Source organism: Lithohypha guttulata, assembly GCF_036872675.1.
Source record: "Lithohypha guttulata strain CCFEE 5908 chromosome Unknown scaffold_2, whole genome shotgun sequence".
Taxonomy (NCBI): Eukaryota; Fungi; Ascomycota; class Eurotiomycetes; order Chaetothyriales; family Trichomeriaceae; genus Lithohypha; species Lithohypha guttulata.
In genome coordinates this window covers 2,678,883-2,704,996 of record NW_027042751.1, presented here as the reverse complement: position 1 = coordinate 2,704,996, position 26,114 = coordinate 2,678,883, and the positions used below count along the sequence as shown (strand labels likewise).

The 26,114-nt window shown below is 49.3% G+C and overlaps 11 protein-coding genes across 11 annotated transcripts; 7 read left to right on the top strand and 4 right to left on the bottom strand.

Moving 5' to 3' along the window:
- Positions 1–122: 122 nt before the first annotated feature.
- On the bottom strand, positions 123–2,120 carry LTR64_003088 (uncharacterized protein; the record flags this gene model as incomplete). The annotated part of the gene is made up of 1 exon (XM_064897451.1): positions 123–2,120. One exon carries the CDS (start codon positions 2,118–2,120, stop codon positions 123–125), a length of 1,998 nt encoding a protein of 665 aa, XP_064756401.1.
- Positions 2,121–3,197: 1,077 nt separating this feature from the next.
- On the top strand, positions 3,198–3,638 carry LTR64_003087 (uncharacterized protein; the record flags this gene model as incomplete). The annotated part of the gene is made up of 1 exon (XM_064897450.1): positions 3,198–3,638. The coding sequence occupies one exon, from the start codon at positions 3,198–3,200 to the stop codon at positions 3,636–3,638; it is 441 nt and encodes a 146-aa protein (XP_064756400.1).
- Positions 3,639–4,014: 376 nt separating this feature from the next.
- Positions 4,015–7,386, top strand: LTR64_003086 (uncharacterized protein; the record flags this gene model as incomplete). The annotated part of the gene is made up of 1 exon (XM_064897449.1): positions 4,015–7,386. One exon carries the CDS (start codon positions 4,015–4,017, stop codon positions 7,384–7,386), a length of 3,372 nt encoding a protein of 1,123 aa, XP_064756399.1.
- A 3,207-nt stretch (positions 7,387–10,593) lies between these two features.
- On the top strand, positions 10,594–11,345 carry ras1_1 (RAS1 protein; the record flags this gene model as incomplete). The annotated part of the gene is made up of 3 exons (XM_064897448.1): positions 10,594–10,605; positions 10,674–10,788; positions 10,837–11,345. The coding sequence occupies 3 exons, from the start codon at positions 10,594–10,596 to the stop codon at positions 11,343–11,345; spliced, it is 636 nt and encodes a 211-aa protein (XP_064756398.1).
- Positions 11,346–11,712: 367 nt separating this feature from the next.
- LTR64_003084 (uncharacterized protein) lies at positions 11,713–12,707 on the bottom strand (the record flags this gene model as incomplete). The annotated part of the gene is made up of 3 exons (XM_064897447.1): positions 11,713–11,745; positions 11,800–11,964; positions 12,093–12,707. The coding sequence occupies 3 exons, from the start codon at positions 12,705–12,707 to the stop codon at positions 11,713–11,715; spliced, it is 813 nt and encodes a 270-aa protein (XP_064756397.1).
- A 1,596-nt stretch (positions 12,708–14,303) lies between these two features.
- LTR64_003083 (uncharacterized protein) lies at positions 14,304–18,083 on the top strand (the record flags this gene model as incomplete). The annotated part of the gene is made up of 2 exons (XM_064897446.1): positions 14,304–14,375; positions 14,439–18,083. 2 exons carry the CDS (start codon positions 14,304–14,306, stop codon positions 18,081–18,083), a joined length of 3,717 nt encoding a protein of 1,238 aa, XP_064756396.1.
- Positions 18,084–18,671: 588 nt separating this feature from the next.
- On the bottom strand, positions 18,672–19,167 carry LTR64_003082 (uncharacterized protein; the record flags this gene model as incomplete). Its single annotated transcript, XM_064897445.1, has 2 exons — positions 18,672–19,063; positions 19,110–19,167. The coding sequence occupies 2 exons, from the start codon at positions 19,165–19,167 to the stop codon at positions 18,672–18,674; spliced, it is 450 nt and encodes a 149-aa protein (XP_064756395.1).
- A 1,013-nt stretch (positions 19,168–20,180) lies between these two features.
- LTR64_003081 (uncharacterized protein) lies at positions 20,181–20,867 on the top strand (the record flags this gene model as incomplete). Its single annotated transcript, XM_064897444.1, has 2 exons — positions 20,181–20,702; positions 20,748–20,867. 2 exons carry the CDS (start codon positions 20,181–20,183, stop codon positions 20,865–20,867), a joined length of 642 nt encoding a protein of 213 aa, XP_064756394.1.
- Positions 20,868–22,281: 1,414 nt separating this feature from the next.
- On the top strand, positions 22,282–23,589 carry LTR64_003080 (uncharacterized protein; the record flags this gene model as incomplete). The annotated part of the gene is made up of 3 exons (XM_064897443.1): positions 22,282–22,424; positions 22,506–23,328; positions 23,386–23,589. 3 exons carry the CDS (start codon positions 22,282–22,284, stop codon positions 23,587–23,589), a joined length of 1,170 nt encoding a protein of 389 aa, XP_064756393.1.
- Positions 23,590–23,714: 125 nt separating this feature from the next.
- Positions 23,715–24,781, bottom strand: LTR64_003079 (uncharacterized protein; the record flags this gene model as incomplete). Its single annotated transcript, XM_064897442.1, has 2 exons — positions 23,715–24,720; positions 24,777–24,781. 2 exons carry the CDS (start codon positions 24,779–24,781, stop codon positions 23,715–23,717), a joined length of 1,011 nt encoding a protein of 336 aa, XP_064756392.1.
- A 277-nt stretch (positions 24,782–25,058) lies between these two features.
- On the top strand, positions 25,059–26,069 carry LTR64_003078 (uncharacterized protein; the record flags this gene model as incomplete). The annotated part of the gene is made up of 1 exon (XM_064897441.1): positions 25,059–26,069. The coding sequence occupies one exon, from the start codon at positions 25,059–25,061 to the stop codon at positions 26,067–26,069; it is 1,011 nt and encodes a 336-aa protein (XP_064756391.1).
- Between the last annotated feature and the right edge of the window lie 45 nt (positions 26,070–26,114).

Here is a 26,114-nt window from a genome sequence, read left to right as displayed (position 1 = left end):
TGCACCTGATGCGTCATTAAATTCGAGGAGAGAAAAAGAACAAAGTTTGAAAGTAGTAGACAGAGCTGCCAAGCCAACCTTTGCTCAATGGACGTAACGAAGATAATCGATGAACTGAAGATCTACTTACCAGCAAGACCAGCAATCACCTTGTCAAAGGCTCTTACCTGCTCACTGATCTCGGGACAATAATGACGTCGAAGGAGCTCTTCCTCCCAAACACCGCTACCTACAGCAAACACGTTCGTGCCTTCTACTGTCTCAGCCTCGCCTTTAAACACTCCGTCGCCCTTTCTTTCATCATTGTACCAGAGCGCTTCCAACCTGCGGCTGTGCTTGCTCAAGAGCGCATTCAGTAGAGCGAACATAGCTTTAGTCGACTTCTCCGGCAGTTGTAGCGACGCTGTCAATAACCTTTTATAGAATGCAGCAACTGCCTGAGTGGTCGGGGGCGAAGATGGTGTCAGGAGGATCGCGGTCAACGCACGCGTCAATAGTAACACTGGAGTCGAAACATTCACCTTGTTGTCTCTCCGGCTAGGTTCTGCGGCATCAGGATCAGGAAGATGCATTGATTTTGGCCCGAGTTGTATGTCAGGGTCAATACATAGAGCGTATAATGACCTGTACACGTGTGATGTAAAGAACGATAAATCCAGGTGTAGAGCCGAGGCCGATTTTGCTGCATCCTGCTGCGATAAGAGCGTAAAGGCTGTTTGGATGGCCAGCAAAGACTCTCTCATTCTGTCACGGCCCTCAGAGTCCTGGCCGTCGTCATCCCTCTCAACTGCCTCTGCCTGCTTGAGGATGTCTTTGAGAGCCTCGAGAATGTCTCCGAAGAAGTCTTGATTGATAAGATGAGCGAATTTGGCCAATCCTTCCAACACAGAACCCATAAGGCGTGGTATACGCTCTTTCAGTATTCGGAAATATGTCACGAATACGACCTTGAGCGTTTCAGATTGCAACTTCTCTCGAGACTCGAAATCAACAGCTGCGTCTGCCTCTTTCATGTCCTTCTCGACAGCCTTACGTTCACGTGCTATCTTTTTCTCTTTCTTAGATCTGTGTTCCCACTTCTCCTTCTTAATACGTCGGCCATGCAGCTTCGAGACATCGTCTGGCTTGTCAGTTCTGTTGGTTGACCCTTTGACAGATAATTCATTCAGCAACCTTAGGTGAAAGAAAGTGTCCAGGATTTCGCCTCGGACATCGTAGTCCTTTGCTTTCATCATCTTGGCCAAGAGGGTTACAGCTTCAAGAGAAGGACCTCCATCCTCGTCCTCATCAAAGAACTTTTCGAGGGTTTCTATGCTCTTTACAAAGTAGATTGATGATTGTTTCCGAGAGAGCTCGTGCATAAGCACATTCAACAGCTCGGTCCTAAAGTTAAAATGTGGTATGGCCAACAGTAAGGAGCAGACGCAACTCAGAGCAGTAGCCTTCAGAGACTCTTGTTCTTTGTCTCTACATATCTCGACCAATCGTCGAACATAACTCTGGTAGTTCATCACGAGAGACTGTTCATACTGTCTCGTCCGTCGTACATCTTTTGAGACTTTACTTCCTAAATCTTCATCTTTGTAGGCTCGTATGCGGTAGCCTGGCGCAGCGTCTTTGTAGACGACTGACTGCGAAAGTAAGACTAGTTTAAGAACGCTTGGATGTGCGTTCTCTCCTGCGACTTGGGCAAGCTTCTTGAACGAGCCAGCGTGCTCCTCTGGATCTTCATTTATCAGACCAGCCAACCTTGCAATGTCCTCTTGAGCTTGTATAAGTTGCTGCTTCAGTGGAACTGCAGGCACTGGTTCGCCTTGGTCAGTAGGGGGTGTTTCGACATCCTCCTGATCCTCGCTGCCAGATCCAAGAAAACTGTCCGAATCGACGTCTGAACCTTGCAACTCTGGCTCGACCTGCTCAATATTGCCATGTATATTTTTGATGGGGAGTTTGTTGCTTTCTTTGGTATTCTTGCGCCTCGATCGTGTTTCGTAGTCCTGCTCCAGGTCCCAATCAGCTGCTTTATGGAAGAGTTCTTTGGACTGTATAGTTTCGGAAGTTCGATCATCGTCGACGGGAGGCGTCAGTCGTCGGCGTTTAGCTGGCCTTCCATGTCCCATTCTTTTCAGACGCAACGATCTATCTAGGTTGACATGCGCAAACAGGTTGGTGAGGATTTCGTGACCAGAGAACGAACTCCAGCACGTACCAAATTTTTTGAACGCGGTAGTTTTCGACTGACCAATATCAGCCGTGCGGAGTCCTTTACTTTGGAGTTATGGATGACGCTCCAAGCTACCTGGCACGCCTGGCTACGAGTGGTATCGTTTTCCGCCAGACTCACTCAAACAATGAGTCTACGACTGTTCAGTTGTCACTGCGCCTTCGAACACCTTGCGCACATCCGAATATCAAGACTCACAGAGTCACAGCTACCAATTCTTGACAGTGATGATGTTGCGACTTCCTAAGAATAATGGCCGTGTAGAAGTACACTTCAGAGTAGATACGCGGCAAGTATAGAACGACCTGAATGTGCCAACGGCTTGGCTCGCCGCTCACGGCTCTTAAACGCTTCTCAGGTCGCATGCGCAACACGATCACGATACCATGTACAGATAGGTTGGCCAGTACTGCAACAAAGTCCCCCTCCTCAGTCAACTAACGAAGTACGAAAGCTGAGTGGTAAAGACGTCTTTGGTATATTCGTGGTTATGTCTTCGATTCCTATTTGCTGCATCCGCCCTTCCACATTGACTGACCTTCCGGACGAGGTCCTCTTACTGATACTGTCTTATTTGCATGTCTCGGACCTCCTACAATGCAGTCGGACGTGTCGCTTACTACGGGCGATCGCTGCTGATCCCCTTCTCCATCACGAACGGTTGATCAATGCAAGATACGACCTTGCACGAGCTTTGAAAAAGCGGAAGACCAAGAACGAACTCAGTCCGCCGAACGCGTGGATCTTGCTCAGCAAAACGGTTGTGCTGTCAAGAACAATAAATAAAAGTTTAACCAAGATTCACCTTGTTCACCGGTTGAACTCACGGCCATCAGCGCGAGACTTAGTGAAACGTGCTATCATTCCCGAGAATGCTATTAATGTCTCTCCGGTTCTGTTGCAATCACAAAGGGCACTCTACAAGGATCACCTGAAGAACGGACTTGGTAGGAAACTGGTATGCAGACCAAGCATGAGTAGCCTTGTCTCACTGAATATCATCCCAGAGGAGTTCGCCAAACAAAGTGTATCGCCTGCGTTGATTGAGACTCGACGTCGTGTGATCAAGGAGAGCCTTAAAGACGGACTACGAGCATGGGTTGAAAACAGAGGATTGAAAGCTCAACAACGCAAAGCCCTAGAACTTGATGAGACTGAAAGAAGTACTGTGAAAATGCTAGTACGACGATTGACTGCTCGCAAACTGGCAGAAGAGCTCGAGGGTAAGGCTGATGCAGTATCGATGGAGAAGAAAAGAGCTCAGGCACGTTGGGGTCGAGCTCTAGAAGCTCAAGCTATCAAGGAAGAGAGGAGGGCAAAGAGTCAGAGTGGGGCATGCGCGCACCCGACACGTGCTAAAGTCTCACAGTTGAAGCGCTTCTGGGAGGGAGCTCTTAGGACTGCCAGTGGTTGAGGTACTGCATTCTTCTAATCTCTTTCGATCGTACCAGCGCTCTTATCAATGGAGGAAAACAGGACTTGCCTTGTTTTCTGCTGTAGTCCTTGCGAAGTGGGCAAGGCTATGCAGAAGCCGAGAACTTGCATCGTTTCTTTCGACTTTGACCTGCGCATCGCAAGCATAAGCACGCGTCAAGTGTTCGCATAACGTGGGGTAAGATGGGCGCGTCTTGTTGCCTAGGTGATTTCGCCGCGAGCCTGAATCTTGCCAGTGTTCCAAACCAGACTCTGAATATTGCCAAACGCACTCGGCCTTCGCGACACTGTTTCTGTTTGTAGTTTCCAGCGAGGTAAGTTGTCATATTAACGAGTGAAATTGTTCTGCTAACACGATGACAGGCAGGGAAGGCCATCTGAAAGTGCTAAGCTTCGACGAATTATTGCGATCAAGTAGAACAACGACATCCCCAGTACAGTACACTCAAAATAACAGAGCGGCACGATCGTCTCTCAGGTCAGTTGCGTCCAGTGCTGTCTCAGAGACACAAGATTTGCAGCCTGTGGCATACGACTTCGGCACGAACCACCCTAGGTGTACACCATTCAATTTCGTCACAGACATTCAGATGGTTCGAGAACAGGCGCCAGCGACAGATCCTCTGATGCCATCACAAGGCAGAGTTGAATCTTCTGCTGCCGGCAACGAGAAGACTCCTATCGAAATTGCCTCGAGCCCTATCGCACCAAAACCAACCCATACACACCCACTCTCACCACAACCGGCATTTGGCCAGCCTACAGCGCTCAACAACAATGCCTCTCCACTTGCGAAACCTTCAGCAGCGCGGACGCAGCAGGGTCAAACAGTAATCAGAAGAAGTGGCGATGCTACTCATGCCAATTTGTTTGCAAAGAAAAGACCAGGAGAATTCGGAGCATACAGACCTCCAGGCTCGGGGAACCCACTCGCTAACATCGGTGGGCATCCTCGACCGGCGCAGAGTCAACAACAAACGCATGGAAATAGTAGCGAGGATACACACAATCTGACACGTGGTGGCTATCCTACGCATGCGCAGTCACAAATCTACGCCAATCCACTCAACGTTCCTCATCCAACTAGCGATCCTTTCATGATACCGAGACCAGCGAACCCTCCTGCTCGTTTCCAGCCTGTACCACCGCAAACCTTCTCTTCGTCTTCGAACACAAACCCTTACATGCAACCTGCACGCCCGTTCATCGACCTTACAAACCCATCCTACCAGTCTGCAGAAGGGGATGGCGAAGGCTTCAGCGACAAGCATGTCTTTAGTGGTGATCGTTTTGGAACAGTGGATCCACTGATGTACTTAGACTCGAGGCAAGCGGACGAAGATATTAAAGCTCTGCTCGAAGGTGCAATGGACGAAGAAGCTGAGAGACCTGGTACACGACGCAGGAAGAAGGACATCGACCAGAAGGTTGATGCACTAACTAAAAAGTTACAAGGTGTTCATGTGAAGACTGATGACGAAGAGCAGGAATATGAAGAAGAGGATGAGGACGATGGCACTCGCGAAGGCCTCAAGGTCAAGCTTCTGCCTCATCAAATCGACGGAGTGAATTGGATGCGCGACAAAGAGCTTGGCACGAAGAGGGTTAAAGGAGTACTGCCCAAAGGTGGTATTCTGGCTGATGATATGGGCTTAGGCAAGACAATACAGTCTATTGCTTTGATCCTCTCAAATCCAAAGCCTTCGACGGAAGAGCTGGCCAAATCCAAACGCAAGCTTGACCCCAGCACAGACCGAGCTACACTCGTCGTTGCACCACTGGCTTTGATCAAGCAGTGGGAAGCAGAAATCAAAGACCGCATTGATGAAGAGCACATGTTGAAAGTCAAGGTTCATCATGGTCCGCAAAGAACGAAGTCGTTCAAGGATCTTCGAAAGTACGACGTTGTTATTACTACCTATCAAACACTGTCGTCTGAACACAACGAAGGGAGTACCTCAGAGAAGAGCGCTTTGTTCGGCGTCAACTGGTATCGAGTCATCTTGGACGAAGCTCATTCCATCAAAAACCGCAATGCGAAAACTACCAAGGCTGCCTACGACATCAATGCCGAGTATAGGTGGTGTTTGACAGGAACACCAATGCAGAACAATCTTGATGAGCTGCAGTCTCTCATTCGCTTTCTCAGAATCAGGCCATATGACAGACTCGAAGTTTGGCGAGAGCAGATAACTAAACCCATGAATAATGGTCGTGGTGGTCTCTCGATTCGACGCTTGAGAGCTTTCCTCAGTGCTTTCATGAAGCGCAGAACAAAAGATGTCCTTAAGCTAGATGGTGCACTGAAGACGGGTTCCAATGGTCAACAAAAGCAATCAAATACTGGCTTCAAAATCGTGAAGAGAACCGTTGAGAAGGTCGAGGCAGAGTTCAGTGGGCAGGAGCTAGCATTTTACCAGCGACTTGAGACTCGGACAGATAAAAGTCTTGAGCGCATGATGATGGGCGGCAACCAGATGAGTTATGCTAGTGCTCTTGTTCTTCTCATGAGATTGAGGCAAGCCTGCAATCATCCTCAGCTACTCGGTGCAGATCTCTCGAGAGAACAGGACCCAACGGCAGGAAGTAAGACGCCAAGTAGAAAGACTTCCAAAGTCGATGATATGGACGATATTGCGAACATGCTTGGTGGCCTGGGTGTGGAAAGCAAGCTCTGCGATATTTGCCAAATTGAACTCACCAAAGACGCGGTACAGGAAGGACAGCTGAGGTGTACAGAATGCGAGGAAGACCTTAAACTAACACAGTCTACCGCGTTCAAGACGAAGACGAGCAGGAAGAAGCAAAAGGTCAAGAAACAGCGCAAGGTCAATCGACGTGTTGTTGTTGACAGTGACGACGAAGAGCATCAAGAAGAGATAACGCACGAATCAGAAACGGAGGAGGAAGTAGAGCACGATGAGTCGACATCAGACGAGGCTGAAAGCGGCAGTGACTACGACAGCAGCCCTCAAGCACCACGCACATCACCAACCTCCAGCACCAAGATTCGCCAACTCCTCAAGATTCTCAAACACGACTCCCACACTCACAAATACATCGTCTTCTCCTTCTTCACATCCATGCTCGACCTAATCGAACCATTCCTGAAACGCCACAACCTCAAATTCGTCCGCTACGACGGCGCAATGCGAAACGACGCACGAGAAGCATCACTAGAACAACTACGTACCAACTCCAACGTCCGTATCCTCCTCTGCTCCCTCCGAGCAGGATCTCTCGGCCTCAACCTCACAGCCGCCAGTCGTGTCGTCATCCTCGAACCATTCTGGAACCCCTTCGTCGAAGAGCAAGCAATCGACCGTGTCCACCGTCTCAATCAGACCCAAGACGTGGTCGTGCATAAACTCACTATCAGAGACAGCGTCGAGGAACGAATCCTCGAGCTACAGGAGAAGAAGCGTGAGCTTGCTAATGCTACGATCGAGGGACAGAAGGGGATGGGAGCCACGAAGTTATCGTTGCAGGAGATGTTGAAGTTGTTTAGGCATGATGGGGAGAAGGATACGAGGTTGGATATGATTGGGATGAAGGATGGGAGGAGTTTGTTGGAGAGGGATAGTCAGAGTACGAGTACGAGTACTGCTGCTGCTACGACTCAGCGCGGACCGCCTGTGCGCGAGACCAGGGACGAGTCTGTTATGCTGCGTAATGGTGCTGGGAAGCCGAAGAGAGCTGAGGATCCGATCTATGGCCGGAGGTGGTAGATGGGAAAGGACATAGATAGACCAGGACAATGGCGTTGGGGTTTCTAGGTTCCCAGCGATGGAGCGATGTTTTGAGTTGATAATGTGTTACGATACTACGAATATGTTGACGCGTGCACTTTTATTGGGATCGTGCCTAGGATGTACCACGAGGGCCACAGCAGGTCGTGCGCACAGTTTCCGAAATTATCGGTCTCTGGAGATGTGATTCTCAAAGTCTGAGACATTCTTTGTTCTCTCATACTCTTTTGTTCTGGCAATCTGTGTGGGACTTCTTTGTTGTGGTACAGAGCTCGTTTACAAAACTTCGACAGTGTATATCTTCCTCAAGCGCTTAGTATGACTGACTAGCAGGTCTTACGCCTTGATCTTAAGCCCTCGTCTCCACGTCTCCCACGATCAAACGCATGGCTGAATAGGTATAAATACGGCACTAAAACCACAGAAGACCTCGTTGGCCGTGCCTGGAACCTGGAGTCGATGATGCCAACCAGTCTCAGTGAGCACGACACATTCGCATCTGGGCCAGGTTCCGAACGTAAAACGTCTGCAGCATCTTTTACGGAGTACGTCCGTCATGTAGCCGCATCGAATGATCGATGTTACAGACTGACTGGAGAAGGCAACTCAACCAGTCCTTCTGTCTCAGCACAACGCTCTTTTGCCAGACCAATGCCACCACAGAAGATTCACGCAAGTAAGAGGCAATACAAGACAGATGCATCGAACCTGGGTTATCAGTCCGACACTCCTCTCTTTCGCACAAGGTTCTCTGCAGCCCTTCGTTTCGAAGATCGAAGGGAGAGCGTCGAGAGTTGGGCGACCAAACGGTATAACAATCGTGAGCTGCCTTTCGCGGGCACACCAAGGACACCGATGTGGAATGAGAAGGAGTTATTGAGGAGTAAGGAAGGTGCAAAAGACAAGAAGAATCAGAGGAAGACAGGATGGTGTGCTGATGCCGCTATTGAGCAAGAACGACAATTATGGGGAGAGAGGGGTAGGAACAAACATGGGAGAATATACCGAATGCTCGGGCAAAACGTTGAAGACCAGGAGGGGAAGGTATATGGTGACATAGGCTTCTCTTCCTAACTTATTGTTCTGAGGCTACCTGCTGCTCTGGAACGAGACAATTCGTGATCGGTGTCAGCTTTTGCTCTCACTGGCACAGAGCGATGTCAATGCGGCACTGAGAAAGGCTGTCAGATTGGCTCTGGCAAATCGCACAGCGGGGTCACCCAACATTCAGCTTTGTTGGTTGTTGATATCCGTACTTACCTCGTTCGATCCGGCTTAAAGAGCATGAAAAGGCATTGATAGGACAATTGAAAACTTCATGTCAAACATCGGGAGCAGCACTTCGAGTCCATGAGATCTAGAAGTGCTTGCTTCATAGCTTGCTCCGTAGATATCGACGCCGGAGAAAAATCGATGACTCGCGAAGCCGAACAATACTGTACACGATACTGGCACGACGTAAAATATTAGTCTTGTGATTGCTGCGCGTTGTAGACGAGAAGTCACAAGCCGTCGATTGGCATGCAGATTGAAGTGGCGTCAAGAAACTATCATAATCATTTCCCATCATCGCGTCTGGAACAAATCGTGGTATTCTCTATCGTGTGTTTTGAGCACATCACCGCACCTGTTATCAATAGTCGATAAAACTGTATTGATGTTACATTGGCAGAATTGAATGTCAAAGACTTGTGGTGGGAGAGGTTGCAGTCAAAGTTCCAGTGATGCCGCCGAGCTTGCAGGATGGGTCCGGGGGGGCTTCGAACCGCGTCATGACGCGGATTTGGAAGGCGGCACCCATGGGTCTGGTTAGCAAATCAGAGAATGTGGTTGCTGTAAGTCGCCGGGTGAAAGCCTCGTCCGTTGCATGGGTGCCGTACTAAGCACACAAGCTCGTGATGGGTGGATTGTGCGTTATCCTGGGCCTAGCGGATTGGCTCATTGTCGCCTCGTCAAGAGAATGTGAAAGTAACTAGGATAACAGTTAAAATGGCAGCGCTGTATAGGGGTACCGCTATTTCCACGAGCTCCACAGTTTCTGACATTCGCTTTCTCGCGAATTCACATTTTGGTACTATGAGGTCTCACAACCATCGAATATTGAGGTAGCTGTTGACGATATAGAAGACCTTCAGCTATTCAGTGCTTGTGGGATCCGGTATTGTTGATGCATGATGGTGCTAGTGGTATTCCGGAACATTGTTTGTTAACGGTAATGCCATATGTGCATTAGTGCTGCGTTCGGTTCGGAAATTTACCAGTCGAGCCAGTTATTGGGACGTCGATGTTGAGGAATAATGCTCTAGGATGTTTACATCTACTGCAAGAAACAGTGCTGGCTTCCTCCAACAAGACAGATAGAAGAGGTAGCGATAGGAGAAGCCGCAGAAGCAAAAGAGACTGATACGGCGTAGGCTCGCACGCTTATCGCCGAACATAATTCTTTCTGATCAGGAGGGTGCTCGTATAGTAGAGCCAACCCCATCTTGAGTTTTCCTTCTAGAAATTCTTCAAACACTGCAGTGGTTTGTGCAGTTTCGTGCCTGGTGCTGTTGTATATCTGCCGTATTCGAGTCGGATTTCGACTTGGGATTGACAGGGTTACGCACCAACCACTTCAAGTTCCAAACATTGTTCTGGCTCTCCATCTTTCCATTCAGCCCTGATCAGCGCTCCCAGGATCACCATCCCAGATACCTTGGCTTGTCTGACTAGATCTGGGAAGGTTGCTCCTACCTCCAGACTTTTGTACCACCACAAAGGACGATTCTTTCGCAAGCTTCTCTGCATTGAGTAACCACATAGACGCCGTATACGACTGCGCCTGACACAAAACGTTCTTTTATCGATTCTGGTCTTACTTGCGCACCTACATACCGGTACGGAGGTCGCTTTCCGTACACTTCCTACCACAAAATCAAAGCCCATCATCAGCGCCAACTGCTTGACTGCTTGGTCCGAGTGCTTCCTTGCAAAATCATTCGCCGACGCCTCAGTACCTCAACTCCCCTCTCTGCCAAATTTGTCCTTGCCGCCGCAGCCTACCTCTTTGTCGCTCACTCGCGCCTTCGGAACTCCTACGCATCTTCTTCCTTCGAAACCAGCAATCAGAATAATTCAACAGAGTTTCTTCTTTCGCGACTTTCTCAGTATACAGGGTAGATAAGGTGCGCCACGGCTGTCAGAATGGCCTCAAAGGTTTGTACTACCTCATCAGCTTCTCCACGCTGGTCTACCAGATCTTTATGCTGACCCCTCTTCTACAGTTTTTACGTGAATACAAACTGGTGGTTGTTGGAGGCGGAGGCGTGGGAAAGTCCTGCCTGACCATACAATTAATACAAAGCCATTTTGTCGATGAGTACGATCCCACTATCGAAGGTTAGTCAATACCATTCTGGCTCGTATATGCGACTAATCTCAAACTAGACTCATATCGAAAGCAATGTGTGATTGACGACGAGGTCGCCCTGTTAGATGTGTTGGATACAGCGGGACAGGAAGAATACGCTGCTATGCGGGAGCAGTACATGCGCACAGGAGAGGGATTCCTCCTGGTATATTCCATCGATTCAAAACAATCCTTCGACGAAATTAGGACGTTTCAACAGCAGATACTAAGGGTTAAAGATAAAGATTACTTTCCGATAATTATTGTTGGCAATAAGTGCGACCTGGAGCAGGATCGGGTAGTGTCAAAAGAGGAGGGTATGGCTCTAGCACGATCATTCGGCTGCAAGTTCATGGAGACATCGGCAAAACAACGAATCAACGTAGAAGGAGCCTTCTACGAACTCGTACGAGAGATCAGAAAATATAACCGAGAGATGTCAGGGTATGGTCCGCCACAGCCCGTTTCTGGCACACCGAATCACAAGTTCGATACGAGCGACCCGGACGACCAGGCTGGCTGCTGTGGAAAGTGTACAGTCATGTAGCATGAAGAGAAGTTGAAAAATGCAAAAAAAACTAATACAATTGAGTTGGCTATTTGGAGTTTGAGGTGCTTCCGCTGGGTGTATGTTTGTTTGGCTGGGACCAAAAAGTCTTCGTTTCTCAGGACACATTACCACATTCGCGACCTTCAGTCACACAGTCTGACATGCACGGTTGCATTTTGTTTAGGATCGAAGACAGCAGCCGCGCAAGCGAGATATAGCCGGGAGTATGCACAGTGTGGTAGGCATATCAAAATCTACGTTTTAGTACTGGGAATCTTCGCATGGACTTGTGGCGCTCCTGGTCACGGTATCTGTGCAGCATCTTCTAGTGCTTTCAAACAGCAAACACTTTCTAATTTTGTTTTCATGACTTTCTATGCATGACTGTTGCTGCAGCCTGAGAGACTGGTTAGTGCTTAAAGTTTTCTATGAGTTGTAGATTCTGCCTTACCTGGTGATTGGGAAAGATCAACGTGTCGGCGACGACCACGTTCTCTCGCCTGCTGGCTGCAAAGACAATGACCTCGGCGATATCGTCAGGCGTCAGTGGATCGACTCCCTTATACACAGCGTCCGCTTTGGCTTTATCGCCATTAAACCTGACAACGGAAAATTCCTGTGGATAATGTCAGCCACTCTTTCGACCACATTTGGCAGAAGGGAAAAAACTCAATCTCAGCATGAAAACCAGACGAGGAAGCGAGCAAAAGGAAAGTACTGCCGTTGTTCACCGTTGTGACTTACCGTCTCGACTTGACCAGGATCGACCTCAAGTACTCTGATCCTGGTCGCGACAAGCTCACGCCTCAAGGCATCTGTGAACGTCCGCACAGCGGCCTTGGTTGCGCAGTAGATACTACCACCAGGATAGCCTTCTCTGCCAGCAATGGACCCGATCATAATGATATCGCCCTGCCCTGACTCTCCACGCTTCATCATGCCCTTCATTACCTCTTGAGTCATGGTAATGAGACCTGTGACGTTCGTCGCAAACATTACCTCGATATCATCTGATTTGATTTCAGGACTCTTGTCTACACCCTTTACCAGCCCAGCATTGTTGACTAGTACGTCGATATCTTTGAACTCGGCAGGTAGATTGGAGATGCAGGATACAATCTCGCTGGGCTTCGATACATCCAGCTGTACTGGCAGGCATTGGACGCCGTCCCCAACCTCGCTCTTGATCTGCTCTGCCAAAGCCTTGAGAGCATCGATTCGTCGTGCAGTTAGGATCAACTTCAGGGATTTGGGCGCGGTGCGAGCGAATTCCAGAGCTGTTGACTTGCCAATGCCAGATGAGGCGCCTGTAATCAGGACAGTCTTGCCTTCCAGGCGTTTGCTCGCAGCGGAAGACATTTTGCGCAGCTGGCTGAAGGATCGTAGTGCCTGATTTGGCAGTGATCTAGCAAGAACTGTAAGCTGAGCTGCAAGCTCGTGGTAACTGTTTGTTTGTGGGGAAGTTCGAGAGTGGGATGGTAGAAAGAGTGCACGGGTCGTGCTTGGATAGGATTTCAGACAGCGCAAAGAGTGCATCGAACAGGTGAGAAGATTGCACAAAGCGACTCGCTAAAACATTTACAGCTATCAGCCTGTATGGAATATTAGTGGCATGTGGATAGCATTGCTTCATCTTGCTGCCAGTGTGTTGAATGCGGACTCAAAGTTGGAGATGCTTTCTCGGAGTCGCAGCTTCGGTGCAGTGCGGAAAGAGCGCCGAAACCCCTGCCAAGGGGGGTCGGAGGATCGACGTCGCAACGTCGCCGTCGATTGACTTCAGCACAGAGCTGACAGCAGCCTCGTTTGCCCACTGCTCTTTGCGAACCAAGTAGGGCAACAAGGTCTGAAGCTTCTGCTGGCAAACAATTATCAGAGCTTCTGCCGACCTTGCTCACAAGATGAGGGGTACCAACGAAGAGGACCCTGTTTGTGTTCAGTCTGCGATGGCTTTAAGAAAACCCATGAATAGGGTTGAGATGGCTCGCTGGCATTCTGTTCTTGCTTTTTGCAATAGCTGCCTGCAAATTGACTAAGGTGAAGCCAAACGACTCGTCAAATGTCGGATACTGGAAGGTGACTATGAGAGTCATCATAAACACTTTGAAATGACACGGCATCCGGCCTACCACTCGTCAGCAGCCATGGACGGTCTAAAAACCTCTGGCCAACAGTGTTGCCATGAGCTTTGCGACCATCTTTTCATATCTTACTGCTTGTGGTACTTTCGCCGATACAAATATATATTCAGATTGCACGAAGACCTTTCCCAAGAACTTCTGGCCCTCGAGATCGTTCCTGATTGAATATGGCTATCAGTATCGCGGCTGAAACGATATTTGTCAAGTCTTCCTCGAGCAATACACAAGCAATTGCGTACAGCTTTTATATAGGTTTGCTACGTCGACAAGGCAAGAAGCAAAATATCCATCAGTGATCGTCACTCGCCCGACACGCGTCTTACCCTGCGAGCCATATCACTCACGAAGATAATGAAGCGACAGTCAAATCCACGTTGCCATAGATATGGCGCGTCTCTCAAATATCACCCCTTCGTGCGTCGTTTCGTTTGTCTAGGGAGTGAAACGGGGCCCATTATCAACCATCTACACTTCTACTAGTGCGTTGCTGTGGCACTATTCGATTGAATCTGCGTCGCATGAAGCGTGTCAAAAACATTCTGCATCTCTACAATCTTCTCTTCCACTTTTACATTTACACCTTACAACATCTTTTACAACCCATCTTCAAGCATCTGTCCAAGACTTCTACCACAATATCCCACAGACCAAGTCAGATAAAAAGACAGACCAAAACACATCAATAGTAGAGATGTTTGCGAAGCTTTCTCTGGACCCTCTTGCGTTGACATTCAAACCAGCAGCCAGTATCAATAGCACATCACGCCTCAGTCCATTCGCTATAGCGTTCACGCCAGCAGCACTTGCGACGCTCAACATGTCATCAATAGCGGCAGAAACATCATCGACATTATCGACCCTATTAACCTCGTCGACTTCATCACAAATGGTAGGTGTTACAAGCACAACACTTGACTCACAATCGTCGATCTTCTTGCCAACAATGCAACAGACTTTTGTGTCTACCTTGAATCCTCTAGCTGTCCCTTTCCTGCTGACTCCTCCGATGAACTACAAGGCCAAAGACTTTGTTACAGGATCACCAGCACGTTTCATCAGATGCGAATTGAATCCATTCGCTCAAGAGTTTGCGCCTTTACAAGAGAAGGATGCTGGGAACGCAGTGATTAAGCGACTTGACCCGAAGGCTTCGTTATTCTACCGAGGGCAAGGCAGCCATTTCACAAAATCGCAGCTAGACGAGGAGTACAAAAACGATAGTACTCATTCAAAGCAGGAGCAGGGTTCAGCTTTGGTACAATATGTGGACCTACTCTCAATAGCGCTAGCACCCGTGGCACATGCTCAGCCATATGCGAGCGTTACGGTTGCGGTTCCACCGAATTTACTCAGAGCACATATTCAGACTCTACAGCGCCAGGCACCAGTACCGGAGTATGGGCTACAGCTACGACAGGTCCTCCCCGTGAGGCCCTTATTATGGCTGCTTCTCTGCGTCTTCAGACAACACATCCATAATGCCATCGACCAGCTATATTCTGAAGTATCAAGCTGTGAAAACTATAGTTTGTCAAAAGAGCAGAAACACTTCCTTGAGGACTGTGAGACAGCAGACTACAGCCCTATCGTACCTATCATGTCTGAACAACCTATACGGCCTCCTCATCGACTTCTAGACGATTGGGACCGCGACACCATCTTCCCAGAAGATGAGGAAGGGCCAAGCAAGTGCCTCGACAGCTCAGCTAAATTGAGCGTCTTGCTTGAAGAACTACAAAATCTTGGGCCCGTCTGCGGCTTTCAGCATGGCGAGTCACATCCATCTCCTCAGGAAACAAAATTTGGACCTTCCGAACAGCAACTGAAACTGGAATCGACCACGGCGCAGCACAATAAGGACGAATTGCCACAAAACTCAGCCGAACTGTACCATCATCTCAGCTTTCTCGGGTATGCGGCGCCCTGCAAGAGCGACACTGATCCTTCGTTGTCTCTGGCCATCATCAACATGATGCCGAAAGGGGCTTTGTCATATCGGGACGACATGGATAGTCTGCGGGTTCCGGTCACTATTCAACAAGCTTTTCTCTTCATAGACCCTGTGGTCTATTTCGAAGACCATGCTACGATCAAAGGCTTGTCCGCGAACCAGATCCGCGAGGTGACAGTTGGCCAAGTCTCGAAGTTTTACCAAGGCTATGGCACATGGGTAGACGACGTATATGACCCTGATGAGGATTCACCGCTCGAGGATCAGGGCGATTCAAACTACTACCCACGATGCTGCACCGTGTACAACGGGCTTATGACGGGCTCAGAGCAACCAGATCAGACTGCATTCAATACTGCTATCGAGGTTGCGTACAACGACGATCTTACTGAATGGAAAGCTATCCGTGCAGCACGAAGCAAGCTATTTCCTTTGCATTCCCAAGCGAAAAGTGGCTTTAGACCACCGAAGTCGTCTCCATTGCGCCATTCGTACACACCTGAGTCCACGATCGAGGCTGAGGTCGAGCATGAAAAAGCATTAACGTTGCGCAACAACATCCTTCTTCGTCCAACTATCAAGTCCTGGGCTGATTTAGACGAGGAAGAAGAGGAGGACAACGACGTCAAGCAGGAATTTGTGGAAGCTATTGTACAGCATCCCGATGAAATTTTGGAATCAGACATCACACAAGCAAGCTCCGATTCTACGCCGTTCTGTGCTATCTGTTGGTCAGATAGCCCTTCTAAGGGCTCATGCAAGCCTATTGGAAAGCTCAAGGTCCAATACTTTACGATTCCTGCTTATGTGGTTGGCATGCTTGCTCATCCGGTATGCGTGAAGCGATTAACCATTAAGCAGTCGCGAGATGAGCGATTGAGCGGCTACCAGGGGTTGTATGCTGCTACGAAACAACCTGTGGTGCAGGAACAGAGCTCGTTGCCCACAGTATGTGCGCCTGTCGAGGATGTCGAGACCCCAGGTCTAATCGGGATCGTGGACGATGGATATGCTTCCCAAGAGCTCGAGGCTTCTGAAGATCGTCCCACAGTAAACGAGCTTGAGAAGCAGCCTTGGCACGAAGTCGAGGCGATGTACGACGATGCAGCCAAGACTGTCGAGCAGCGTCTATCTGATGAGGATCTTTTTGGTGACATGACTGTGGCGGACGAGTATGAAAGCCTCCACAAGATTCGGACGCCTGAGATATCGTCTTCGAATGTCTCCTCAGCGATGGATTCTGAGGAATTGTGCCCTGAAGACCAAGAGAATGAGGGTTTCTCACATGTGCCTTCTCCAGACGTCAAGCGAATTGTGTCTCACCCGTCGACACCATTCGCTGTGAAGACAGTGCAGGTTATTGAGTCACCAGCTACGCCTTTAAAGAAGACTGGGTCTGAGCCTGAAGATGTCCCTGAGACACCGGAAAGTGTGAGGAAGATCGTGCAGAACCATCGATCCTGGTCCGATCCGTTCCTCGGCGGGTTCTCAAAAATGACTGCACGACAGTCATATGAGCCCAAGGCGCATCTTCCACGTTCCGAGGCAAGCTGGGATCTACGCAACATACTCGAAGAGGTTGATGAGGACAAGACCAAAGTGCAACAGTCAGTTGCTGCCTTGACTCGAATTTTCGAAGAAGATGAGAATGTTTTTGATGACATCCCGGAAATTGTCGAACAACCTAAGTCTCTGGCAGAGATTAATGCTCAATACCGCGCCTTCAATGGTACTCCAGAAGTCGGCCAGAAACCTCTGCGGGAGGAATACAGTAGCGAGGTCATCTTTGCGCCACTACGCACACCCACAGCCGTGCGTACCCATCTACAAAGAAAATCTCGAGTTGGTACGATGCCCCCCATCGTAAGCTCACCAACGATCGTCGAGGAAATGGAAGAAATTGCAGAGCCTTCGATACCCCCACCACCAATGGTACTGTCTGGTAGTGACAGTGGTAGTGAGATTGGTGAAGCTACAATCTATCCAAGCTATACACTATCATCTGATTTGGATAGGTTACCGGCGACAACGCCGACCCACCCTGCCCGACCAACTAGTGTGACATCGAACCGTGGTCTCCTAGGTCACTTACTACCTCGACGTCTTCGTTCGAGAATCCTGGGCGATATCATCTCTTCTCCTTGTGATGAGGAGTTCAGCGATCTCGACGAATATTATGCTCATCAACCTCAAAAGCACATGATCTTGCCATATGAGCCATCAGCACATGCCAACATTCCAATCTGGACTGAGGCTATCATTCTGCATCCTATTGCACATGTCGACGATGTTCCAGAGAGTGCATCTTTACCATGGCAGACAGATTATACAGATCCTGATATAACTGCTTTGCCTCAGTTCTCGACTGTGGTGGACGCGTCGTCCCGTCGAGGACGCTTGATGGCCTCTGCCAAGCCCGAGCGATCATGGCGGCGCGGAGCAAGTGCTAGGTTCGCCACGCTACTCCGTGGCGACAAGGATACACGAGCAGAGATGTCTTCCAAAGACACAACTTCCAGTATCGGTACTAGCTCTATCGATGTCTCAGGTATCATCGGTAGTGCTCGAGACCAGGACGGAGAGAGCAAAGGAGTATTTAGCTCGATCAAAAGCAAGATCGCGAGCACTCTGAGGAGACGGTCATAGTTCTGCGACGGCGAATGGAGTTCGGAGTAAATGGCAAGCGAATGGAAAGGATTCAGAAATGAGGTACTTTGGTATATCACTGTTCTTTTTGTGCATTGGCGGAGTTCAAGATCACTTTCGCTTCGAGATATGGCGGCGTTTTCTTCGAAGATGACTCATGCCCCGGAGTTCACAGTGTGAGGAAGTACATCTGGATGAAGTTGTCTGAAGGATTAGGTTGTACATTGTACACACGAAGATATGAGATATGGTGCATGACTAATGACACGTGAGATACCCTAGCAAGACTGCTTGCATTGTAATAATATGATGTAACAACAAAAACCACTTTCAATCATATAATAATGCCGCTGATGCAGTTCCATTCGACACCATTCCTACGCTCGTAACCAAACAGAATCTCTCGCTGCATTGACTCGTAAAACATGACCAAGGCCCTGCTCTAATTGTGGCGCAGTTTTGTTGAGCGACAGCTCGTCTGCAAGACGTCAATACAGTGTATGTTCTGTGCATTAAAGTGGTCTTCAGCCCTAGCACGCGAGGAGGTCCAGCGTCGATCTCATCAAGCCCACTGGCTCTGCGAGCAGTCTATTCTTGTCTCTGCACCTTATGATCACCTTTCACAGCATCATCGTAACTCGGTGGCGCAGCAGCTTCACTGCTACCAGCGCCTGTACTCGGTCCAGCGGCATTGGCTGGTCTATTGTTCTGCGGTACAGGTGGCGCTTGTGCTTGTGTACCGTAGTTTGACTTCTGTTGTCTCTGCGGCTGTCGCTGTGGTCTGCCTTCGTGAGAGACATAGTAGTAGGTGACGCGACCACCTTGCTGGTTGGCTTCGCTATCTGGCACCGTTTCGTATTCGAATTCAGGGTTCTTGGCTATGATGTACCAGGCGTGGAGGAGACCAGGTAGGTAGCCGAGCATGCAGAGGAGGATGTTGATGAGGGATTCGGCGCTACATAGGCCTGCTTTGATCCATACTGTAATTGTTAGTTTGAGTGTAGAGGCGGAACGTGGATTACTAACCTGCGACAGGAGGGAATATGATGGCGATGAGGCCGAGGAAGATGTCACCCGCGGACATGATTGCTGTCGTTGCGTACTGTGCGTCGCTAGTAGATTGCGATTGTTGTTGCAACAAACAAGGAAGAGGTAAAGATGAAAGAGTGGAATATGTAGTTTGAAATGAGGCTGCCTGCTGGGCTGTTCATGCAGGTACTGGTGACCAGTCACGCCGTCCAGGTTGCGTATGCGGGCAATACTCAATTGCAGCGGCGAAGTTGACCCCAAGTGGCTGTGCTATGATGTCGTTTCTTGCCTAGAAAGTTCCGCGTATCCACCTTCACCGCGTGGACGATCATCGAGAGCTGAGGAAGTTCACCACCACACTCAATTCTAGTTCTTGAGAGTCGAGACATAGTATTGTCAAGAACTTGATCTTCTATGAGATTACAACATGCGCTTCAATGAGAAACCGGTCCATATTACTCTGTCATCCCCATCACTACTCATGGAAATAGCGTCTACCCACAATGCCTGGCACAATACTTGATCTTCCCACGAAACACAGTATCAAAGTGCAATGGTTCCTACAAATCTCAGTCTGCTCTCGAAGCCCTCTCTCCGCTTTGCGCGCGATATCACCTCTTGCGTTTGCATCCGCACCGCGAGAAACGCGTCCACGCGTTGGGATGCAGACCTTCTAGCTGATTTACCTCTTTATCATAATTCTACCCAGCTCTTTCCTTCGCATTTCTTTACTCCTGTCTTTTCGTACCAAGTTGATCACACTAGCCCACAATCCCTCTAACCATGACTCTGTTATTCAAGAAAGAGATACAGGCGTCGACTCCGAGATCTATCAAAGCAGCCTCTAATTCTTCCCTACCAATACGAGATCCTTTCATGATTCTAGGGCGCGCTGCAGACCGAAGCTTATGGATTCGAGATAAATCATCTTTCAGATTCTTTGATTTACCGCAAGAGGTTCAGGACATGATCTACACCCATCATCTGCAGGACGTTGACTTTTGTATACAAGGCTCGTGTCGCGATTGCACATGGAATGTAGCGCACCAATGCCGCGAGGAATCAATCATGGCACAAGCAAAGGGTACCATACCAAGCCTGGCTCCAGAACGAGTATGCCGCAAGATGTTCACCGACTCAAGATATATTCGGGATAGGATCTGGCCACGAACCTTGACAATTGAAGAGAAGGTGAGTGTAAAAGGTGTGGTCAAACAGCTGGCACAGCATTCGAAGTTTACCTGGTTGCGTGGACACATCACAGAAGTTGTGTTCAACGAGGTCTCGTCATACGCCTTATCTACTCAACCACACTGGAAAGGTCTTGCACTTGCCTGTCCTGGTTTGCGGAGCTTTCATATTCATCAACGCGCTCGTAGGGGCTATGTCGACTGGGATCCTCGAGAGTATGAGGAAAATGCGGTCGCGGAAGACCCGGATGATCGGAATCTACAGGCCATACAACCCAAGACCTTCGAAAAGCTGGCCGCATGTCTTCATCGTAACCACGGCGACAACTATACAGTCACGGTCGAGTCTTGCATCTGGTGGTCTTTGATGCTGACTTCACCTCAGGAATGTCTTAAGAAGGTGAGTTCTTCTGTAACATTTATTGGAGACCTACTAACTCGCTAGATTAACATATACAGCTTCAAGCAAGACAAGCACGATATGGTTTCTAGAACGTTCGAGGTCGAGAGGTTGGTCGATTTAAGAGCAGCTGAGACTCACTTGAATGATGACTGGTCGCCATAGGGGAGAAGGGAGTGTTCTCCCTAGTGTTCGTCAAGAACAAGGTCACGTTATTTGAGATTTCCTGCGTTCAAGGCATCGTCCACTACAGCTGGTGGTGCTGATAGTATCTGAGGACTGACGAAGAAGAGGAGCAAGTCGGTTGCTATGGCTGTAAGGTTTATCCTACGGCGATATTGGCTTGTTTCACGCGCGCAGTATTGACTTGAAGTTGGAGATGGGCTTACGTGACGACAATATCGTCTTATGCCTGAAGTCTCTATGTTTTGGACTTGCAGGTGCAAGAGCGGCCACGAAGGCGAATGCCTACAATTGACAACAATACTACACACTTTACAACGTCTGATTTATACAACCATTGTGGGGAAAGAATCTGGTACTCTTCTGGCTGCTTCGAGTACAGTACTGTAGATAGAAACAGAGACACTATGCCAAAATTGGGCATAGCCCTGCAACGAGCTGGCAGATCCATCCTTAGCTACGCTTCTTCTTGCATAGCACCTTCCGCGATGAACCTGAAGCAACTGCCAAACAGCAATCAAGCTACGATCCGCTGCCGCATACTCGCTTCGTCGCAGACTTTGCTTGCAGTCGATTCTTCCCCTCAAAGTAATTTGTCACCACGATCAACCCAGCTTGCGTTCTGCAAAGGGTTGCTCTCACTGCCGAAGCTCCAGCAGAACAAAACTTAACATACCGATGTCGCATCGCCCAGGACGCGAAATCTCGTGATCAGAGGGAACATCAACGACAGCCATAACCAACCTCCCCGCGAACTCCATGCAATGCTATGCACAGCTTCTGCTAACTGCTCTACTTGTCAAAATCTCCAATGGTCGTTTGTGTCAATCATGGATGGAAGGGCCCCGATCTGAGATCAAGGTCTCGAACCAGTCCGACCGAGCCTACTCCTACTCTGATTGTGAAGACTGAAGTTGCCAACCACAATGGCACGATTCTTGCAGTTGCAAGACATGTCGTCCACGTAATATCTCGGTGAATTCGGTAGTGGTTCCAACGGTCATCTCGAAACCAAGTCTTGACATCCTTGCAAAGTCAAAACCTCCAACTGCAAAGCAACCATCCCCGCAACATGTGGTCAATACCCCTGGCTTCTAGCCTCCAGATCGAGACATGTGTTCCGCTACTGTTCGCGTCTCGAAGTACAGTGACAACCTTTGGTGGAGCATACATATGCACTCTCTACGCAATTTCGACACAGAACGCGGGGAAGATGAGACGATTTTGTTCTGGAACATCTGGTGGAATACTGTTGCGCAGGAGGGGGTAGGAGACAGCAGAGAGATTCGTACAAAGACTTGATGCCCTGCGCTTCCTCAACCTCTATTCTTCAAACCAGACTCTGGCTGTGATTTTTCCGAGATTCAAGCACGAAAAGACGAACTCCTTGCCCGTCATGTCTACAACCACAGAGACGACCATGAAGGCTGTCAACTACCAGGGCGCCTTCAAGGTGAAAGTTGAGGACGTCCCACGACCTAAACTTGAGCATCCCGACGATGTCATCGTCAAGGTTACAACAGCAGCTATCTGCGGCAGGTAAGCATTCCCTAGACCAACTCCAGCTCTTTAGAGCTCAAGTGCTGTGTCTTCCAGCCTGTCAGAGCTAACACACGTCAGTGACCTTCACATGTACGAAGGCCGTACTGGAGCACAGCCAGGCATCACCTTTGGCCATGAAAACATGGGTATAGTCGAAGAGCTTGGTGAGGGTGTCACACTTCTCAAGAAAGGAGATCGAGTTGTCATGCCTTTCAACGTGGCTGATGGTCGTTGCCGAAACTGTGAAGAGGGATACACTGCATTCTGCACAGGAGTCAACCCAGGCTTTGCTGGTGGTGCCTATGGATACGTGGCCATGGGCCCATACCGTGGTGGTCAGGCACAATACATCCGAATCCCATATGCTGACTTCAACGCCCTCAAGCTGCCAGAAGGCAAAGAGCATGAAGCAGACTTCATTCTATTAGCAGACATTTTCCCAACAGGATGGCACGGCGTGTCTCTCTCAGGTTTCAAGCCTGGTGACACTGTCGCCGTCTTCGGTGGCGGACCAGTCGGGCTGATGGCAGCTTACTCCGCTCAGCTCCGAGGTGCCAGCAAAGTCTTCGTTGTCGACCGAGTACCAGAGAGGCTAAAGGCAGCAGAGAAGATCGACTGCATCGCCATCAACTTCGAAGAGGGCGACGCCGTAGAGATGATCTTGAAGGCCAACGGCGGCAACATGGTCGACAGATCAGTTGATGCCGTCGGCTACCAGGCAGTCGTCAAGGGAGGACAGAAGGAAGAACCAAACATTGTCCTCGAGAACATGATCAAGGTAACAAGAGCTTGTGGTGGCCTCGGCATCCCAGGTCTCTACGTCCCAACAGATCCTGGCGCACCAGACGAGAGTGCCGCAAAGGGAAGAATTGCACTGAGCTTTGGAAAACTATTTGAAAAGGTAAGGAGAAAGCAATCGTTACATTCAATAGCATCATGAGTACTGACTGCTGTATAGGGTCTTGCACTTGCCACAGGCCAGTGTAACGTCAAGCAATATAACAGATACCTCCGAGACCTGATCATCAGTGGTAAAGCCAAGCCATCATTCGTCGTCAGCCACGAGATCAACATCGACGATGCTGAGATGGCATATGAAAAGTTCGACAAGAGGATTGAAGGATATACCAAGGTCCTGATCCACCCCAACGGAGGGTTTTGAAAAGACTGAAATAGAGTCCACAAGGACATTGTAAGATCGAGTATGTCTCATTAGCATAACTGCAGCATTGCACTCCTGTTCTTCGACTCTTCATACGCAAAATGTGTCATTAGAACGAGTTCAACTCACGACTTCTTCTGCCTCTTGCTTCTCGTGCCTTGCGGTGCTTCCCCAGTTACCTCGCCATTATCTGCGTAAAGCTCGGTATTCTTCGACTTGCGCTTCATACCTGATCCTTTCCCATTCGCACTTTCTACCAGATACGAACCGTCCATGACAGGAGCAGAGCTTAACACCCATTCCGCAGCTCTGGTTCCAGTCAGCCTCCGCTGATTCTCCACCGCTTGAATCTTCTCCCAACCCTTCAAGCCAAGCAGATTCATGCCATGGTCACCACCTTCAACAATAACCAAAGTCGACCTGGCCTGCATTCTCTTCTGGACTTGCTGCAGATCACTAATCTCGCACATCGTATCCTTGGACCCAATGATGAAGAGAACCTCCTTGTCTCGTGGTAAGTCGAGCAGAAGCTGTTCCCGTCTATCTCCCTTAGGACTAATCAGCGGATACGACACTAGCACAAGCTTCTTAACCTCTTCATGTGTCTGAGCCAGCTTAGCGGCCGCCCGAGCACCCAGACTACGACCACCGACAGCGAACGTCTGTCTCGGCTCTTCAGCCTGGAGGTTAGAGAGCACGGTCTCGAAAGCCTTGACGCGTGATTGTAGGTTCATGGTTCCCTGGAAGCAGACTACGGGTCCTGATACGGCGTAGCCATCGGCGAACAGGGAAGTCGCTGGATTTTCGAGGCCGCCGCCCGCGCCATGTGTGAAGATTAGAACGGTCGAGTCTGGAGCTGAAAAGTTTGAGCCTCGGGATTGGCAGGATATGTCCATGCCATCTTCGTCGGAGATGGTGAATGTTTGGATTGCTGATGAGGGTTCTTTGCCGGGGATGCGGTATTCGTCTTTGATGCCGCCGCCGTTGCCGCTGGACGCGTTGTTGGTGGTGTTTACTACTGGTTCATGTTCATCGAATTGGGGACTCATCATGGGAGGCGCGTCCATAGGAGCAGCAGCGTGCCTGGCTGTCCTTGGGGGCATGCCGCCGATGTCGTTGAGAAGTCCAGAGCTGGGGGCATGTTAGTTACTACTGCCATTGTGGATATGTCGCTTATGGTATCTTACAACATGTAAAGGTCTTTGATATATCTTTGCGATGAGACGCGATGCTTGGGTGATGAGTAGAAAAGTAGCCGTGGATGTTGGTATCGATCGCGACAAACAAAGGTTGGAAGGCGCTCATTTAGCACACTAGTGTCTTTCAGGCTTAGTGAACAAACTGTACAGTCTCGTGACTCTATACATGCCTTAACGCCTGAAGACTTCTAGTCTATCGAAAAGTCCAAAAGTCCACGAATGAGACTTGGGAAAGAGGACTGTGGTGTTTGACATATCGTTTCAAGCAAGATGCCGACAAAGCACAAACGCAAACGAGAAGACGACAAGTCCAATTTCGACCTTCCACCATCCTCAAAGGCCAAACCATTACCAGTCATTGCACCAACAAAAGATTTCCTGACACCACGCAAAAGGCAGAAACTCAACGACGGCAAGAGCAACCGCAAGAAGAGCAGCAAAAATGACTCCAATGACATGCCCAAAACATTTGCGCGACTCATGGCATGGCACAAGGAGGGCAAAAAGATAGGCGGTGGCCTCGACGACGGCAGCAAGCCAGCGAAGAAGTCAAAAAAGAAGCAGCAGAGTTCAGAGACAGCTACAGCAGAAACTGCCACTAAAAGCGATCCTCCTTCCACAAACAGTACCATACCCAAAATCCAACCAGGCGAAACCCTAACCGATTTCGCCATCCGCGTCGACCAGTCCCTCCCACTAACCTCCCTCGCCAAATCCAACATCAACCCCAACACATCGCTTCCAGCTGACTTACTCGCCAAAGAGAAGAAATCTAAACACCTAACCAAGCACAATAAACGCCTAGCTCGGATGCAAGCCGAATGGCGCAATACGGAAGCGAAACTGAATGCGAAAGAGGAAGAGGAAGCTGAGCAGAATGAGGAGAAACTTGCGGAGGAGAAATTGTTGTGGGATGGTGTTAGGATGACGGGGAAGAAAGGGAAGAAGCGGCTGGTTGAGGATGATGATCCGTGGAAAGTGCTTGAGAAGAAGAGGAGGGAAGAAGATGGGAGGAGAGAACGGGGGGCGGTGATTGGGCTTACTGCGAAGGATCAGGCTCAGGCGCCGCCTGTGTTGGGAGCGGTTAAGAATATCTTTAAGGAGCGTGCGGTGGCCGCTCCGGCAAGGACAAGCGAATCAAGCGGGTTTGCTGAGAGGAATGGGCTATCTAGGCCGACTCGAAAAGGCGGCTATTCGCAGGTGGCAGAACAAGCGAAGAGACAACATATACAGGGCGTGCTGAGGCGAGCACAGGACCACCGTCATGGCATACCTGTATAGTCATCCTTGTGACGGCCAACAAAAATCGCTTACTCACAAAACATT